This window comes from Phymastichus coffea, unplaced genomic scaffold, assembly GCF_024137745.1.
Source record: "Phymastichus coffea isolate CEN01 unplaced genomic scaffold, Cenicafe_Pcof_1.1 PCOF00036, whole genome shotgun sequence".
Classification (NCBI taxonomy): Eukaryota; Metazoa; Arthropoda; class Insecta; order Hymenoptera; family Eulophidae; genus Phymastichus; species Phymastichus coffea.
Genome location: NW_026706847.1, coordinates 1,480,358 through 1,497,698, shown reverse-complemented (window position 1 = coordinate 1,497,698; position 17,341 = coordinate 1,480,358). Strand labels below are relative to the sequence as shown.

The window sequence follows — 17,341 nt, the reverse complement described above, 5'->3', positions numbered from 1 at the left end:
TAATCTTTACAAATATTTGAATTATGTATGAATTGTATACTTATTTAGTCATGCTCATTTGAAACATTGAAAAACATTAAGTAACAGAATATGTTATGAAAACGTTTAACAATGATAGTATAAGCGTATTATTAAAAATAGATTATCTCGAATGTATTTGATTTGTAAATAAATCTGAAACTTTAATGAACCATTCCGTGTGTGAAGATAAATTTTATTAGCCCTATGCCACCATTCGTCGACGTCGAGACCATATAAAACACTATCGATTACACTCACTCACTTTAAGTTATTACAAATAGAATTAAAAAAATTATCCTAGTATATAAAAAACTTATATACTTCCAGGTGGAAAACTGACTACACGCTGCCCAACTGTTAGTCCTTAGTTTACGTCGGTTGTCTATACACTAAAAGCAAAGAAAAAAGCAAAAGAAATTATTGTTGTTAGTGAAAACAAAAAAAAATATCTAATGGTGCGCCTATAAGGTGTCCGATCAAGAAAAGAAGAGGGAGAAACAAGCAAGCGTGCAGTTAAACTAAGGAGAATGAAAGAGCAGATTATGTATTCGGGTTTGATTCTTAAAAAAAAAACAAAAAAACAAAAAAACGCCATAATGATCGATGATTTCTAATGGTTTTATTGTGTATATTAATTTTTATTCTTTTAACGGCAATTGATTTAAATTGTACGGTGTACTCAATGTCAGCACATAATACGAGAATGTTAGTCCCTTCTTTAATTACGGTTAGCTGTGCTCGGTCAGAGGAGATGATCAACATAGTTAAAAAATAACAAAAAGTAGGCTCAAGTCATTAAGGTACGTACACAAGTACACATGCATATGTAACTTATCATAGCTCAATTCACTCTTACTATTTTCGACTACAAAAAGATCTTTATAACATTCTACATCTCGGACAAGCGTTATAAAAGTGATGAGTACGCATATGTTAGTCTCCAAGATGATCGAGCCTACGTTTTGCTAGGATCCTCGTCTCCGACTTTGGCCAGCAGGGGCGTTGTTTGAAATGTATCATATATTCGTATTAATGATAACGATAATTGATAACTATAGCAGAACATAATAAATTAGGTAAATATATACATAATACAATATATTATTAAGTATAGTAATATCGATAAATACAAACAAAAAGCTCACATATACACGGTAACAACACGAGCACACACACATCTACACATTCGAGATACCCGAAATCGTGGTGACATATGTACACATTAATACACTAACGATACAATGATGGAGAAGACGATAAATAAAAAAACCCATGTGCTACCAATACTAACATTGCGCTGACTGCATACCACAAATCGACGAGAATACTTTTTCAAGAATGAAAAACCGTAGGATTATGCAAGTGCATAAATAACATTAATGAATAAGATTGAATCCATTGAGAAGATCATTAAAACAAAAAAAAAGAGCGAAAGAGTGAGAGTGAACGAGAGCGAGAGAATTGTGAAAAGTATATGTTGTTTTTTAACTAAAAAAAAAAGGAGTAAAAGAGGCGAGGGACAAATATATACAATAAAAAATTCAATTGTACCAAAATATCCATGGTTGCTTAAAAATATAATAAATGATAGAGATACAATGCATAAGATTTATTCGGAGCTGTGCTCCCATCGGCCACCATAAAAGTGTACGTGGGATCGTTTTTAAAAATTTATTACCAGTGCATAGTAATAATAATAATAGTAATAGTAATAATAATAATAGTAATAATAGAGACTATTGAATAAATGAATTATAACATAAATAACACATAGATCATAAAAAAAAAACAGAAACAGATTATGTTCTTACGTATTAGTAGTTAACCAAACGGTCATTCGTAAAAAAACTGTTGAGAAAAAAAATAATGAAAAAAGGTCTCTATCATTGACGAGAAAAAAAGTAAAAAAAAAACGAATAAAGAATTCTTTGCATGTGACATTTATTTTGATTGGTTTTTTTTTCTGTCCGTTTTTGGCACTACTTTTTTCGGTCTTGTTTCCTGTATAAGAGTAAATCAACGGTCAATCAACGTCGATCGTTATGGTTTGTAAATGATGTAAAATGTAGGAGAAATCAATCTGCGAATGCGATACACACGCGTTTAATATAGGCGTTTCGTTATCTTTCAACTCTGTGATTTCTTTCTCACACGCATTGCTTACTTGCGTACAAATACGAATTAAAACTAGGTGGTGACGAATCAAGGAGATATTTTAGATTAATCTATATATATTTTTATCATTTACCATTAGTTTTTAATGTTCGTAAACGAATTCGCAGAGCGCTCTGTACAAACAAAAAAAGTTTTAAATAAACACAGTGGAATTTGAACGCATTAGGGTTATACATATTTGTTCAACAGAGCTCTCTATCCAAATAATTCATGTTATTTTTCCGAATGCACTAAACAAGCCGTTTTAAAAATTAGCTTTTTTCTAGAACAATCAGCTTTTCAATTTCTAGCCTTTATTTCAATTACAAGTAATCATTTCAAATTAGAGTTGTCAATCCCTTTGCAAAGCCATAGTATCAGTTCATAACCGTATATAATTGCAATGTTTACGGGTATAGAACGAGCAGTAATCATAATAAATCCTTTGAAAAATCCGTGGTAACTTGCTACCTTGAATAATTCTAAGCTACAGCTTATCATTCCTTTGTATTTCCGTTTATCAAAATCGTCGGCTTGCATTCTTGATTTTATCGTATCGAAAGGTACGACTGGGATCCACGACACGATACCTAATACACGCATGTTATCAATCGAATGAATTACTTTTTATCAAGGCGAACATTGAAAATTTACCAGCGAGCCCGCCTGCTACGAAAATTTCAAACAGTCCTGGATTGATATTCAATTCGCCGTACATATAATGGCGACCAAATTGGTAAGACACAATGTAGATTCCTCCGTTGACTGCGTCTCTGCGTCGACAAAAAAACCTTTTTACTTAATTTCGACCGAAGAGAACTGTATTTAGACAGCAGCGAACCTCCATATCGTAGGCACGAGACCAATAAAAAAATACCCGAATCCATATCGTCTGTGCATGTCCAGAACAGTTTGATACGTGCTAACATTATTGAAAGCAGGTTTTAAAGCCAATACTGTTTTAGGCACTCCTAGAAGAAAGCTCATAAATTTCATTCATTTCAAAAGCTGTCATGACTCGTACGGGTTACCTTTCCCAAGTTGCATTCTTATTTTGATTAATTCACTCGGACACGTTATCAAAGCTTGCGCAGCACCACCGATACTCCCAGCAATGAAGAGATCTTGCATCCAGCCTGCATTGGTAGGGTGAACTTTGGCATATCCTCGCAATGATTGAAACTCTTTCAAGAACACATCGTAAACTCCAAAATACACGGAATTTAGTAAGCCAGAACCCAGCAATGGGAATAACATTCCTTTGTACAAACCACGAACCTGAATAATATATATTTTTTTCCAAATATATTCAAATGGCATTCGCCATTTATTTTTTACAATTATCCTTATATTTTTACGAGTAATCAAAACTTTTGATTGGCAATGTTAAATCAATAGTTTCATTCTTACGCCGTCCTTATTGATTATCATCGATACAGTTTCATGCGTCGACAGTTTAATGTTGCTCATTTGCTGATAAGTCTTAATTGTATCCATTGGATAGCCTACTAGTACTCCAAAAGTACCTTGAGCAAAGTATCTCAATCAATAACAAATATTCATGTAAAATTATCATAATATTGCGTTTGATACGTCGTACCAGCACCCCATCCTGCAAGGAAGTGTTGTAAATTTTCCATCAGGAATGCTATTCATTGTGCAAGTGAGGTCTATTTCACGATAAATTTTTATCCAGTTTTAAAAATATTCGGTTTTGACATTTCGTCAACGACGTAAAATATATGTAAAGTGTATTACGTTCCGGTTTACTAGAAAATTTTCAATTCATTGTGATAATTAATCGACCGGTATCACAAATTTGAAATTGCTTAAAAATCATCACGTGATACTCATGACAGTGCGATGATAGCCACCAGCTGATAGTTCATGGCTGCTTCATTGACGCATGCGCATTTCAATTCGCGAATAGCACACGCGAAATATACACTCACACAAATTCATTAAAGTGATTATATCGCATTCTTTAGATTTGGTTTTTTTATTTTTAACTTCAACATATTTTTTCACAAAGCTTGATCAAAGTGGAAATTATTTTCAGCTTCAGCCCTTCAACGTATGATTGTAAAGGTTATATTAAATTATGAGAAGATGAATCTCAGTGTTCAAATTCTCGAATAACAACCAGAGATAGTTTCTATATTTTAATTGATTTTTGCATACCATTTCTTTGACACACCTTAAAAATACTTTGTTTTCTTTTAATTTAGTTGTGAAAAATGCTTAATCATTATTTTTATTTTTTTAGCATTAATTTTACTGCTATTGTGTCTAAATTTTTCTCAGAGTAAATATTTGAAGTCTCCGTTTTGAATTATATTACATATTTTTCAGAGTATACTGTAGAAATGTCAAGAAAAAGAAAAAGAACTGTAAGAAAAGTTCAAATGTAATTATTATTATTTTTCCAAGAAATGTGATGAACATGAAACACAATTAGTAAGAAGTATGACGCAGAAGAAAATTGAATGCAGCAGGACACTGCATTTAGTACAAGCATAATATTTCAAATGCTAAATAAAATTTATTTATATTAATAAGATCTTTTATATCTTGAAGACCAACTTTTCTTGTAATTTTATAACTTGTTGAGGTTTAAAAAATACCTGATAAGATGTTATCACGTAAGAACAAAGATTTACGAACAATCAAAGAGGGTGTTGTTGGAAAGTATGTCAAAAAAGATACTCCACCTGAGATGCCAAGTAATTATAAAAGCATATTTGTATATATACTATTTTCTTTATAAATTGGGTTATTGTTTTATTGAATTTTCTTTTTCTTGGAATCTTATTTTATATGTGGTCCTAAAATCTTTCAGTTATAAATGTTTGGACTACTGAACCTAATCGTAGAGGACGTAGACCAAATCAACCAACAATGCCATCCTCAATGTCTTTTGGTACACAACAGCCAATAATGGTACAAAAATTTGGTAATACAAAGTCTACATTAAGTGCTGTTGGCTTAGGAAATCATGAGGGAAAATACACTCCAAATAGTTCAGTCTCTGATATGTCGCAAAGGTATTTTTTTTAATTTTTTTAAATATCTGTTTGATCAAACTATAATCAGTGATTCATAATATTTCTTTTATAACTAACTAATTACTGATACACAAATTGTATTATTATTATTTTAACAGATGTATGAGGATAAATAGTTAGTTCCCATTCGATAATTTTGCAATCTCATTCAATTTAAAATTTGTTTATCAGATTGACCAGTTTGTCAATACATTCTACATCAAGTGATGGAGTACCTTCACGCACACCAACTCCAATGTATCTACCTAGTTTATCTTCTGCAATGTCTCATACATACGTTAATCAATATGCAGGTTCAGAATATCATTTAGATAGAGATCAGCATACACCACAGTTGCCTTATACATATGAAATTGACAGTGGATATGAAGAGTATAGTTCTCAATACAGACAAAATACAGGGTAATTCATTTCAATCAATTTTAAGTTTCTATATATAATGTGATTAATTTTTCTAACAGATATAGTCATACCTCATCTGAGCGATCAAGTTCAAGAAATGAGCAGTCAGAAGAGTTACCTTTACCTCTTGGCTGGTCAGTCTGTTTTACTCTGCGAGGGAGAAAGTATTATGTAGATCATAATACAAGAACAACTCATTGGTCTCATCCTTTAGAAAAAGAAGGATTACCTACTGGTTGGGAGCGGATTGATTCCCAAGAGTATGGAATTTATTATGTGAAGTTAGTATTGACATAAAAAATACTATTGTTTGATAGTCTTTTAAATATCTTGTATAAAATTATAATTTTACTTTTACAGTCATATCACAAGACAAGCTCAGTATCAACATCCATGTTACCCATCAGAAATGCAGACCGTTAGAGTTGTTCCGCCACCACAACATACTAACTTTCACTCTTACAGTGTATTAGTACCAGCAAATCCTTACATAAATGAAGAAATTCCTCACTGGCTGTATGTTTATAGTCGCGCTTCAGTAGATTTAGATCGTAAGTTGAGATGGGAATTGTTCCGTCTACCAGAACTTGAATGTTTCAATGCAATGTTGATAAGACTGTTTACACAAGAAGTCAGAGAAATTGTTATGCGATACGAAAAATATAGGTAAATTTAATTATTTATCTTTATATACTAGATTTAATTTAATATTTCATGCTTTTCGAATAAACCATTTTGTTATTGTTTTACAGAAATGCACTACGATATGAAATAGAAAAGAGAGCAAAGGAAGCAAATGAAGAATCTAGCAGTAGTGTTATTATTAGAGAAATAGGTTCAGAGATGTTTTAATCCAAAAAGCACTGATTAACTATTTTTTTACATAATCTTTTGAACAGGACATATTTTTCTATCAAATATTAATAAATATCTTTTAACCTAATGAAGTTTCTATTGTAAAAAATTTAAAGTTTATTTAAAATAAATTATCTATTCGTAATCACATTGTTTTTTTCTCTTTAGCTGCTTTTATTCTCTCTTCATTTTGCTGCTCATATTTTTTCAACTCCTCTTCCGTTCCAATTACACTAGAGAAATCGTTTAGCTCTTTATCAGTCAATTTTATCTCATACTGATTTACTTTAGAAAAATTAGAAAGTTGTATGACTGTAGCATCTTTAATTCCCAACACTTTAGCATAATCAGTACCTAAAAGAAAACAAACTTGTGATTAAGACTGATTAATTTTGTTATATTTCAATAAAAAAATGCCTTACTATCATGAGGTGTGGGTAAATTTTGTTTATAACACATAGTTAATACAATTCCAAATAAATTCCAAGCAGCAAATGTATAGATTAATACTAATCTGTTTTTCATGTATGCTCCATATTGAGGATTGGTAAGCTGCTTAACATGTATATAATTTCTAAACCATTTCCTCATTTTCTATAAAAAATGTATAACAATTTGAACAATTCATTTTTAGTAATCATAATTAAATGTTTCTGTTGAATTATAAAAGCTATAAATTTCAAGAAGTCTGATGTAGACATTTTTATTATATCAAATTGAATGGTTTTGAAAATATTGTTACATAACTATAATACAAGAACAAATTAGTTCATAAAATTTATAAAAGTACTGTCATAGAATAAATAATATTACTCAGTAATAAGTAAAATTCCGTAAATATAATATCTTATCAAAATCAATTTTATATCAAAACATTGTGTATCAACTTACAGCTTTTTATACAAAATAAAGATAAAAAACGTATAAATGAGTAAATATGGATTACTACAAATATTGTTCTATGTAATCCTTTTTTCTTAAAATATATTCAATAATATATTATAACATTTAATTTTTTTAAATTAATAGAATTCTATATTAATGATATATAAATATGTTCTCAAATGACAACCTGAGACAATATGTCTCAAAACGCTGGCAGCCTGGCGCCAAGCGCAATCATCTCCATTTTAACCCTTAAGTTGTCAACCTGAATCTCGAATGAACATCCTCTACCATTGCCGAGACATTAATTCGCGATCCGCGAAGTTCAAAATCCGAATCCCTTTCATCGATTGAGCATCGATGACACCAAAGTTATTTTAGTAAGTTGTATTCCCACAACTAGCCAGAAAAAATTCATTTGATATGTCATTAATGCTCGATTGTAAAAAATAATTTGGATTTAAAAATGTGCGGGCTGTAAATAATGTCCAGGCAAAGTATGTCGACTGCTACTACTTAATTCGTATAAATATGGTTACCCTGTATAAGCTAGCGAGCCAAATTTATAAAAGATATAAAAAATATTGTTTTAGAACATGGCGACTAAATAAATTAAAAAATTCCTCATAAATATAAGCTAGAAAAGATATTGTCGCTTAAATAATTATTTTTTTCGATTTTTCATATAAGCTAAATAAAAATAATTTGATTAAAAAAATCATCGAATGAAAGTTATAAACGGTTTCTCATGCTTATCACACAACTGTCGTACACTGCCTAAAAGCTAGTCAGAACACAGCACACAAACAGTACAACGTGTGTTTGTGTGCTTGTGTGCATCGAGGACTCGACGAACGGATTCGCTAATATATAAGGGGGGAAGCAGTATTTGTTCGATATATAACTACATGTACGAATAACTTTGAAGGTGTGCGTGGAAATCGAAGAATAGACTGTAGGGGGTAGGGAGACGCACGAGATCTTCGTGATCCTTCTCTGTCCCTTCTCTTTCGACCTCGTCTATATAGTATATATATGTATGTATGTATATCTATATATATATATATACACGTATATGCTGTGTATTTCATATTGCCGGCATCAAAAGAGACATATACAGACGCACAACACGTCGGAGCTTCGGAGTGTGTAAGCAGTAGTAACATTGCCGTCTATTCACGAGCTGAACGATTTCAATAAAAATGTCTGTCATGGGAAAGGTGAGTGAATCTTGCCTGATAAGATTATTGCGTTGTTGTGCTCCATTTTATCAGTTTACGCCGGCTGATTATGACTTTTACCGAAGATATGTTCGCGATTCGTCTTTACTTATTAACCCTCTCCAATTTTTAAGCCAACACGCACTGGATGTACAATCGGCTTTTGACTAAGTATATCTATAATTTTTATACTCTTTTTGATGGAACGATTGGGTTGGCTGAATTTTGCGTGCTTACAATTTCTTAATTATATATTAAGCAAGTGGCACGCGGGCATAGAGAGCGTCCTTCGTAGCTGAAGACCTCGACTACGGGATTAATCTCCGCGAGTTAGTATTCCGGTTTTTCCTGTCAGCTCCGGCTTGTCTAAGAATTTCTATTAGCTATTACTTACAGCTGACTTTACATAAATTATAGGACAAGTAAAAATTGATTATAATTTTTAATCAGTCACTTGGAAATATTCCACTGGAACTTGATTAATTTTTTTTTGTTTTGCCAATTTACATACACGCACCTGTTTAGTAATGTTAACTTTTTAATTCGCAATATTTTTCCATTCACGCTTGAATTTTATAGAATATTTGAAAAAATCAACATTGTGTTATTCTTCTGGCAACGTTAGATTGAATAATATCGGTTTCGCCATTTTTCATGAAAATTAATATAATGTTAATTTTGATGACTTATGAATATTCGTATTTTCATACTATGCAAAAATTCTCGTTCTTAAGTTTGACTTTATTAATTTCTTTACAACTGCAATTATTATTGTTTTTCTCGTTATTCAATTCGAAAGTTCCATAGCACTGTTTGTTTGTTTCAGCCTGTACTGTATTCGTATTGGAGAAGTTCTTGCTCGTGGCGAGTGAGAATTGGTAATTAGTTTCAACTTTATTTCAATGCGATTGTTAATCAAACATACTTATTTATAATTTCAATTCAACCAGCTTTAAATCTCAAAGAAATACCATACGATATAAAACCAGTTAGCTTGGTTAAAAGCGGCGGCGAACAGCACAGCAATGAATTTCGAGAGGTAAATCCGATGGAGCAGGTTCCAGCACTTCATATTGACAATCACACACTTATTGAATCCGTAAGTAAATTATTTTCAACGCTCAAGTTTTTTTCATTTTACAAACATAATAGTTCTTGCAATCATTTAATTTTCCAGTTAAATATTTTACTATATTTGGAAGAAACGAGACCACATCGCCCCTTACTGCCAGCAGATCCTATAAAGAGAGCTAGAGTAAGAGAGATATGCGAAGTAATTGCATCTGGAATTCAGCCTTTACAAAATCTAATTGTTCTCATTTACGTTGGAGAAGAACGTAAAAAAGAGTGGGCACAGCACTGGATAACTAGAGGTTTTACAGGTATTCATAATATTGTTTGTATGATACTACATAACGGCTCGTCATTAAGCTATGAATTAGTAAAATACAAAGCACGAGGTTGAAATAGTTGTTAGTTCAACGTGAAAAACAAGTGAAGTAGATTTGATACTTTGCGTGATTTTTAAATATTTTGGGTTTCATACAGCCATAGAAAAATTGCTGTCATCGAGCGCTGGAAAGTACTGCGTGGGCGATGAAATCACATTAGCAGATTGCTGCCTCGTACCACAGATTTTCAATGCCAGAAGGTTCCACGTCGATTTGAGACCATTCCCGACCATTTTGCGAGTTGATCGAAATTTGGAGAATCATCCTGCTTTCACAGCAGCTCATCCTAATAATCAGCCCGACTGCCCACCTGAAGCTACTAAATAGCAAGCAAGACAGACCACCCTGTTTCTCTTCTAACTATGGAAGAAAGCAAAAGGGGTGGTCTGTGATTTCGTGGTTTGTCGACGATTAAAGGTGCACGTTACTAGCAATAAAAATGCTGGTTTAACGAACGACGAGCGAATGTAAATTATGAAGACAAATTAAAGTTTAACGAATGCAAAAAGGCAAAAATCAAGGAGGTGACTAGGAAAGCAGTTCAATCAATATTGGGTTATAATATCAATTGAACTGGTCTCTCAGGCATACTATCAATTGATGAGCTTCTTAGGATGGAAAATACTACATTCATTGCTACTTTCAATGAACATAAAAAGAGAAAATATATAAAGATTTGCTTGTCTATGTTTCTCACTTGTGATAAATACCCTGAGTAAGAAAACCAAGCTTGCCCTTCCAAGACAATTGGACACCTTTCTCGTTCAAAAGCCACGATTTTACTTCAAAATGATATTGTGAACAAGGCACTAGTTACATTTTGCATTTCGTATTTTTGTTGACATATTATACATTTTTTTATTCATTGTCATCGTATTTTGTAATATTACTAGAATAAGAATGATGTTTATGTATTTTTCTATGTTATTATTTTTATTTTTTTCAAAATTTTATAGATTTTTTATACTAACTAGTATATAAATACGTTCTGTTAATACAAAGCAAAACGTTCAATTTAATGAATACGTTTTTGTAGAAAATACAAATTTTTTAAAATATTTTCTCATACATTTGATACACATCAGCAAACAATAATATAATTTATAACAGATCCTACTACGTGTACAAGAATCAAAGTACAAAATGTTTTTTAACATTTATTTATTTCCTACATTACAATAAATGTTTAGATATTACTAATCTCATTATCAAAAAAAACAATCACAAGGGTCGACTAATTATCGAAAATGTTTCTTCACAAAATATCCATGTCACTCCAATAAATTAATGAAATCATAAGTACAATATATAATGGCTAATAAATTAAACTGAAGACATATTGTTATATATTTTGACAATAAATGCCATTAATAGCCGTTTACGACTTATAAAATACGGATATGGATCTTCTTTAAAAGAAAAAAAAAGAAAAACTATTTTAGAAAAACATTTTGTGGTATGAAACCAGATAAAAGAATATTTTTCTGACAATGAAACATTTTATAATCTAGAATAAGGTATGCATGCCTAACGAAAGCTCCTAAAGGAGATTTCAATTTAACATAAATATTTTCAAGAAAAAGTAAACGTATTTGTAAAAAATCTTATTTTTATAAATAATCATCTAGAAAAAATTTCTGAAGATATACTACATTATGTGATTGAATAGCGTAAGTATGTGAAGCATAAGCGGTGAATTTTCGTAATTGAAACTGTATACACCTTGTCAAATAGTAATAAGATTGGATGAAACATAATTATAAAAGTCTGTTTGTACATGATAAAATGATTGAAATTGTATCCAATTATATTTATAATAATTTTTGGTTCACGTATACATATTTACTTAATAGAGGATATGTAGATATTGTGTAAAGATGATCGTGCATGTTTTATATCAATACATAGAGAAAATAATAAATTGTGCGGCATGTACTACAAATTTTATAATTATTCATTTGCAATAATTTCATTCAATATAGAAATTTCACATCTTTTTTGTCATTCCATGTATATAGGTACCATCTTTTCATTCTCGCCTATTGTATTGTCATGTGTTAAAATCAAGAGAAACATGCAAAGGTCGCGAACTTATAAATGTAGTAGGAAATATTTTCGTTGTTAAGCCCGTGAATAGCATAATTGATGAGAAATGTCAGTTATTTCAAGGAGAGCAAGTTACATACGATATGCTTTGTTTGTATCACTGGAACGCGTTAAAATATTCTGTTTGATTATGATATTTCTTTGGAATTCAAAAATAGAAGTTTTTCTATGACAAAAGATAATTACTGAAATATTTATTTTTGGATATGACAATGTGGTGGAGACAGTAGATTATTATCGCTTATAAAATTTTCGTAAAATAAAATAATCTAAAAAACTAAATATTGAAAATTTATATACATCATATTTTATAATAAAATTATATATTGTCAAAGGTATACAACTATATTTGGACTTATGGTTATATCACTATCACAAATATCACTAAAAACGCGTAAGTTTGTAACTAATGAACGATTTTGATTTCAAACTTAACTAAAACCTTTTATTGATTTTTTAAGTAAAGGGATATCAATCAGGATAGTGTTTTTAACCGTAGCAGACAGGAAAAGTGTAATTATGCGACTATCCCACATGTGTAGTCATAAAAAAGTATTGTGCTAGTTTGGTCTATCTATAGCTGTGGTGAAAGTCCTACTAAATGTATGTACATACGTATATGTACATACATCTACAAGAGAGGAAAATCTACAGTTGGAACAAATCCATAAGGCACGATACGTTAACCACCAAACAGAACAAGATTAAACACACGTTACAAGGGTTGCTTTCTCGATTTCTAAATTTTCTTCTGCTTTATTTAATTGGTCTGGGATGCCCAGGATCCGGGAATTGAGATAAAAAAATAAATACGCATGCGCTTTGTGAAAGAATTTATATTCGGCTGCTATATTTCTCCACTTACCATACTATGACGCTGTGACAGTTGAATTCATGATAGGTTAAGTACTGTGTGCGTGACTGTTTATTTTTTTTAAACTCCGTGAGTGATTAAAAGGAAGCAGCAAAGAATGTCAGATATAGAGCAAGTCTTTATAAAAGAAGAAATTTTCTTAGGAGATGATGAAGAAGAAGAAGAAGAAGAAGAAGAAGAAGAAGAAGAAGAAGAAGAAGATGACGTGATTCCATGTGAACCTGGAGATGTACTCGATGTTGAAAATGGAAAAAACTCACAACATGTACCTCAATACTCTAAAACACTGTATTGGAATGCTTATAACATTTTCAAGCAGTGGATGGACTCTAGAGGCGTGGAAAGCATTTCTGAAGAAATCTTATTATACTACTTCGAAGAATTGTCTAAAAAATATAAACCTCCATCTCTTTGGAGCAAATACTCAATGTTGAGAAGTACTCTTAAAGTCAAATATGATATTGATATTCATGACTATACACGGTTGTTGGGTTACTTGAAAGAGGAAAACAAAGATTATATACCAAAAAAATCTGAGGTATTAACTGTAAACAATGTGAAAACCTTTTTGAGTGAAGCTCCTGATTACGAGTACTTAGCTACAAAGGTACGTGTAACCTCTCAAGTATTTTATATCTTTTTATATTTATAGTTTAATGTACATCACTCAACATTTCAGGTAGCATTAATTATTGCTCTATTTGGAGGTTGTCGCCATTGTGACCTAGTCAAACTTTCCAATAATGATGTTGAACAACATGGCGAAATTATGAAAATCACATTAAGAAATAGAAAAAATAATACAATAAAAACATTTATCATCGAAGGAGAAATGCTTCAACCAATATTAAACTACAGATCACTGAGACCAAGAAATGCTACATATGATCGATTCTTTTTATCGTATAGAAATGGTAGATGTATCAATCTACCACTTGGAAAAAATAAATTTGGATCAATGCCCAAAGAAATAGCACACTTTCTCAACTTACCAAATCCAGAGCTGTATACAGGCCATTCATTTAAAAGGTCATCAGCAACTTTGTGTAAAGAACGAGGTAAAATAACTCTCTTATGGGTATTAAATCTATTATACATTTACTGAGATTGAAGCTTTAATGACATTGTATTTTGATGTAGGCATTTCACTGGCTGATTTAAGGAGACTGGCTGGATTTCATAAATCTATATCATCCTCCAAATGTACTCAAGAATCAATTAGTCTCAAAAGAAAACCAGATGATGAAGCTACAAAAGTTATTCCTGGACCATCAAATCTAAATAGAGTATTGGAACTACCACCAAAAGTACCAAAATTAATTGAAGCTTCCCCACAGTTGAATGCAAATACACAAATCTATGTGTCTACTTTGCCAGTTATCAATGATAAAGTATTACTCAATATTTTTCATTCACTTCACTTTGATATTTATTTTTAACTCCTCTGTAACGTCTCCTTATTGGTGCATAAAATCATTTTTATCCATAAAAAACGAACAAAAAGAAAAAAGTATATATGTGTGAATGATTATACTTCAATGTACTTCCTTATTAATATACTTTTTTTACGTCACGAATCCGTATTCCAAATCAATAAAATGATTATTGATTTTCTTTTATAGTATGATTAGCATACTACAAAGCACATAGCACATAAACAGCGGAAAAAATATATTACCATTAAGTTTTCAACGTAATTTGAATTCAATATTTCATATAGGTAGTTATGCAGTTTTCTATAAATAAATAAGAACTTTTTTCTTATACTCTAGATAACACTATACTCATATTGGAGGAGCTCTTGTTCATACAGAGTGAGGATAGGTAAATTTGGATATTTAGCTTTTTTTATTGTAAAATATATCTCTATCCAAAATAAATCTCATCATAATTTTAATTTGTACAGCTCTGAACCTCAAGGAGATCTCGTATGATATAAAACCAATCAACATAGAAAAAGGTGGCGGTGAACAGCACAGTGATGAATTTCGAAAGGTCAATCCGATGGCACGGGTCCCGGCACTCCATATTGACAATCATACATTAATTGAATCTGTAAGTAAAAGAAGTATATTATTTTATAAATTATTTTTACTTGCGAACTCATTGACAACGTTAATTTGAAAATGGAAAATTGTTAAGTGACATGATATTATGACATAGTGATGGTTTTTTATAATGCTTGGTGAGAGAAAGTAGTGCTTTAGAAAGATCTAATCTAACATAAAAAAACTAATATCTAATCGTGTACGCAAGATGGTTTAGTATTTTTAAAACAAAAATCGAGCACGTCTACTAACAAAAACACTAATAGCTCGCGTGATCAATGTGTTTGCAGCTAAATATTTTACAATACTTGGAGGAAACCAGACCAGATCGTCCGTTAATGCCAGCAGATCCAGTCAAAAGAGCTAGAATTAGAGAACTATGCGAAATAGTCGTATCTGGAATTCAGCCTTTACAAAATGTCGGTGTTCTAAGTCATTTAACAGATCAACAAAAGAAAGAATGGCCACAGTTCTGGATAACTCGGGGTTTTATGGGTAAATATAATTTTTATTGCTGTCATATTATTAAATATCATTACAAAAAATATGTAACAACCCATTGAGGTTTTTAATTTTGTTACGTGATGAATGTGCTATTCAATTTGTTTCAATACAATAGCGTAACGTAATCTTACGTTATTTTGAAACTTATTTAGATAAAAATTCATTTTTCAAATTTACGTCGTTGCTAACGTAATCACGTATTGTAGCTGTAGAAGAGCTGTTATCATCGTGTGCTGGAAAGTATTGTTTTGGAGATGAAATCACTTTAGCAGATTGCTGTTTGGTGCCACAATTATATAACGCAAGAAAGTTCCAAATAGACGTGAAAATGTTTCCAAAAATATTGCAAATTGACAAAAATTTGGAAAAACATCCTGCTTTTATTGCAGCTCATCCTGATAATCAAATTGATTGTCCATTGAAAGTGAAAAAGTGAAATAACAGAGCAAATAATTTTCGTTTACTGGTGCACAGTGATGAAAGTTAATAATGTGTGAAAAATACAAAAAACCAGCAGGTAAAATTGATTATTCTAAGGCTTTTAAATTTAAGTACCTGCTAATATCATGCGTTCAAAAACGTTTTTGTCAGAACATTATTGCAAGGATTAACGAATATTTTGACTAATCACGAGATGCAATTTTATGACTAGACATTTACATTTCATGAAATGTACATTTCTTGTAAGGTGAATATAACTGTTCAAAAATACATTTTATTTTATAGACGAAAGATTTGTAATAAGTATAACAACAGTTAATAAATCATATTTAATGATATGTGTAACCAATGCAAAATATTCGTCAGTGATTGTTGTTTTCCCATTAATTATATAAAAAAGATCTTATTTTCCTGACTTTCTTCACAATGCATGACAATGAAAGCAAATAAGAATAAATATGCAAGAAGATTTTAAATATTTTTAAAATAAAAGCTCATGTTAGTAATTGAACTCCTAAAACTTCCTTTTCAAAAAAATGAAGCTTTCAAATGACGATATGTAAGTTATTAGAAAATGGTTTAAAATTTATAATGGAAGCTATTTTTAAGACATACTTCATAAAGAATGCAAATCATTTATTTACAATATAAATATTTTGCGTAAGACAAGTAAAATGATGTAATATATTCTTTATTGGAGAATGGCCTACGTTAAGTTCGTTCATGCCCATATAAGAGTTGCAATGTGTAACGCGCTCAATCTTTGGAAAATAAAAATGTCTGTGGGTGTGTGTATGCGTGCGTGCGTGGGCGCGCGCGCGCGTGTGTGTGCGTGTGTGTGTGCGTGTGTGTGTAAAAAGAAAAAGCAATTTTTCTTGACATAACAATTAATTGTGTGATTAAAAAACATAAAGAGAAACAAAGTGATGCATTTTTGTAACTGAAGCTATATAACATGCCAAATAATAATAAGTTGAATGAAATCAGAACAAGCCTGTGCATGATAAAAATATGAAACTTAGCTTCTTATACTTACTATTTTCAAATAAATATATATTACTTAAAGAAAAACATGTAGATATTAAGTGATAGTTAAAAGTGATCTTAAATGTTTCATACGTAGAGGAAATTAAAAAATTTCTATATCATACAATGTTGATTTTAATTTCAAAGTTCTTTTTAATTATATTCTATATTAATATACATACGTATTTTACTAAAATTTATAAGATTTCATTATACATTTCTTTTTTCTACAAGATTTTAATAATATACCTTCAAAAATATAGGCTTCTACTAAAAGTATTTCGGCTTT

At 30.9% G+C, this 17,341-nt stretch overlaps 6 protein-coding genes across 12 annotated transcripts in view; 4 read left to right on the top strand and 2 right to left on the bottom strand.

Annotated features, from left to right (window-relative positions):
• LOC131663620 (serine/threonine-protein phosphatase 2A 56 kDa regulatory subunit epsilon isoform) overlaps positions 1–2,367 on the top strand; it is a 35,244-nt gene extending 32,877 nt beyond the window's left edge. For 4 of the 6 annotated variants that reach the window (XM_058934111.1, XM_058934113.1, XM_058934112.1 and 1 more), the window contains one exon: positions 349–2,366. The gene's annotated coding sequence lies outside the window, so the exon portion shown is untranslated. Of the gene's footprint in view, positions 1–348 lie in introns of all 6 variants that reach the window. The other 2 variants (XM_058934110.1, XM_058934109.1) reach the window with 1 other exon arrangement.
• Positions 2,368–2,508: 141 nt separating this feature from the next.
• Positions 2,509–3,815, bottom strand: LOC131663574 (solute carrier family 25 member 45). Its single transcript, XM_058934046.1, has 6 exons — positions 3,776–3,815; positions 3,586–3,701; positions 3,207–3,453; positions 3,017–3,146; positions 2,830–2,948; positions 2,509–2,765 (listed from the first exon to the last, which is right to left on the bottom strand). Exons 1-6 carry the CDS (start codon positions 3,813–3,815, stop codon positions 2,509–2,511), a joined length of 909 nt encoding a protein of 302 aa, XP_058790029.1.
• A 301-nt stretch (positions 3,816–4,116) lies between these two features.
• LOC131663509 (scaffold protein salvador) lies at positions 4,117–6,636 on the top strand. Its single transcript, XM_058933959.1, has 6 exons — positions 4,117–4,898; positions 5,015–5,219; positions 5,412–5,642; positions 5,702–5,923; positions 6,003–6,308; positions 6,395–6,636. The coding sequence occupies exons 1-6, from the start codon at positions 4,808–4,810 to the stop codon at positions 6,492–6,494; spliced, it is 1,155 nt and encodes a 384-aa protein (XP_058789942.1). The 5' UTR covers positions 4,117–4,807; the 3' UTR covers positions 6,495–6,636.
• On the bottom strand, positions 6,504–7,569 carry LOC131663510 (uncharacterized). The gene is made up of 3 exons (XM_058933960.1): positions 7,389–7,569; positions 6,920–7,091; positions 6,504–6,851 (listed from the first exon to the last, which is right to left on the bottom strand). Exons 2-3 carry the CDS (start codon positions 7,086–7,088, stop codon positions 6,643–6,645), a joined length of 378 nt encoding a protein of 125 aa, XP_058789943.1. The 5' UTR covers positions 7,089–7,091; positions 7,389–7,569; the 3' UTR covers positions 6,504–6,642.
• A 901-nt stretch (positions 7,570–8,470) lies between these two features.
• LOC131663478 (probable maleylacetoacetate isomerase 2) lies at positions 8,471–10,981 on the top strand. The gene is made up of 5 exons (XM_058933911.1): positions 8,471–8,602; positions 9,429–9,480; positions 9,553–9,701; positions 9,780–9,984; positions 10,151–10,981. The coding sequence occupies exons 1-5, from the start codon at positions 8,585–8,587 to the stop codon at positions 10,378–10,380; spliced, it is 654 nt and encodes a 217-aa protein (XP_058789894.1). The 5' UTR covers positions 8,471–8,584; the 3' UTR covers positions 10,381–10,981.
• A 68-nt stretch (positions 10,982–11,049) lies between these two features.
• Positions 11,050–17,092, top strand: LOC131663475 (uncharacterized). 2 transcript variants are annotated; one of them, XM_058933909.1, is made up of 9 exons: positions 11,050–12,207; positions 12,495–12,553; positions 12,621–13,640; positions 13,713–14,091; positions 14,174–14,424; positions 14,806–14,857; positions 14,940–15,088; positions 15,372–15,576; positions 15,792–17,092. In XM_058933909.1, the coding sequence occupies exons 3-9, from the start codon at positions 13,131–13,133 to the stop codon at positions 16,019–16,021; spliced, it is 1,776 nt and encodes a 591-aa protein (XP_058789892.1). In that variant the 5' UTR covers positions 11,050–12,207; positions 12,495–12,553; positions 12,621–13,130; the 3' UTR covers positions 16,022–17,092. The 2 variants fall into 2 exon arrangements, with proteins under 2 accessions (XP_058789892.1, XP_058789891.1); XM_058933908.1 differs by having other exon boundaries at positions 11,050–13,640.
• The last annotated feature ends 249 nt before the right edge of the window (positions 17,093–17,341 follow it).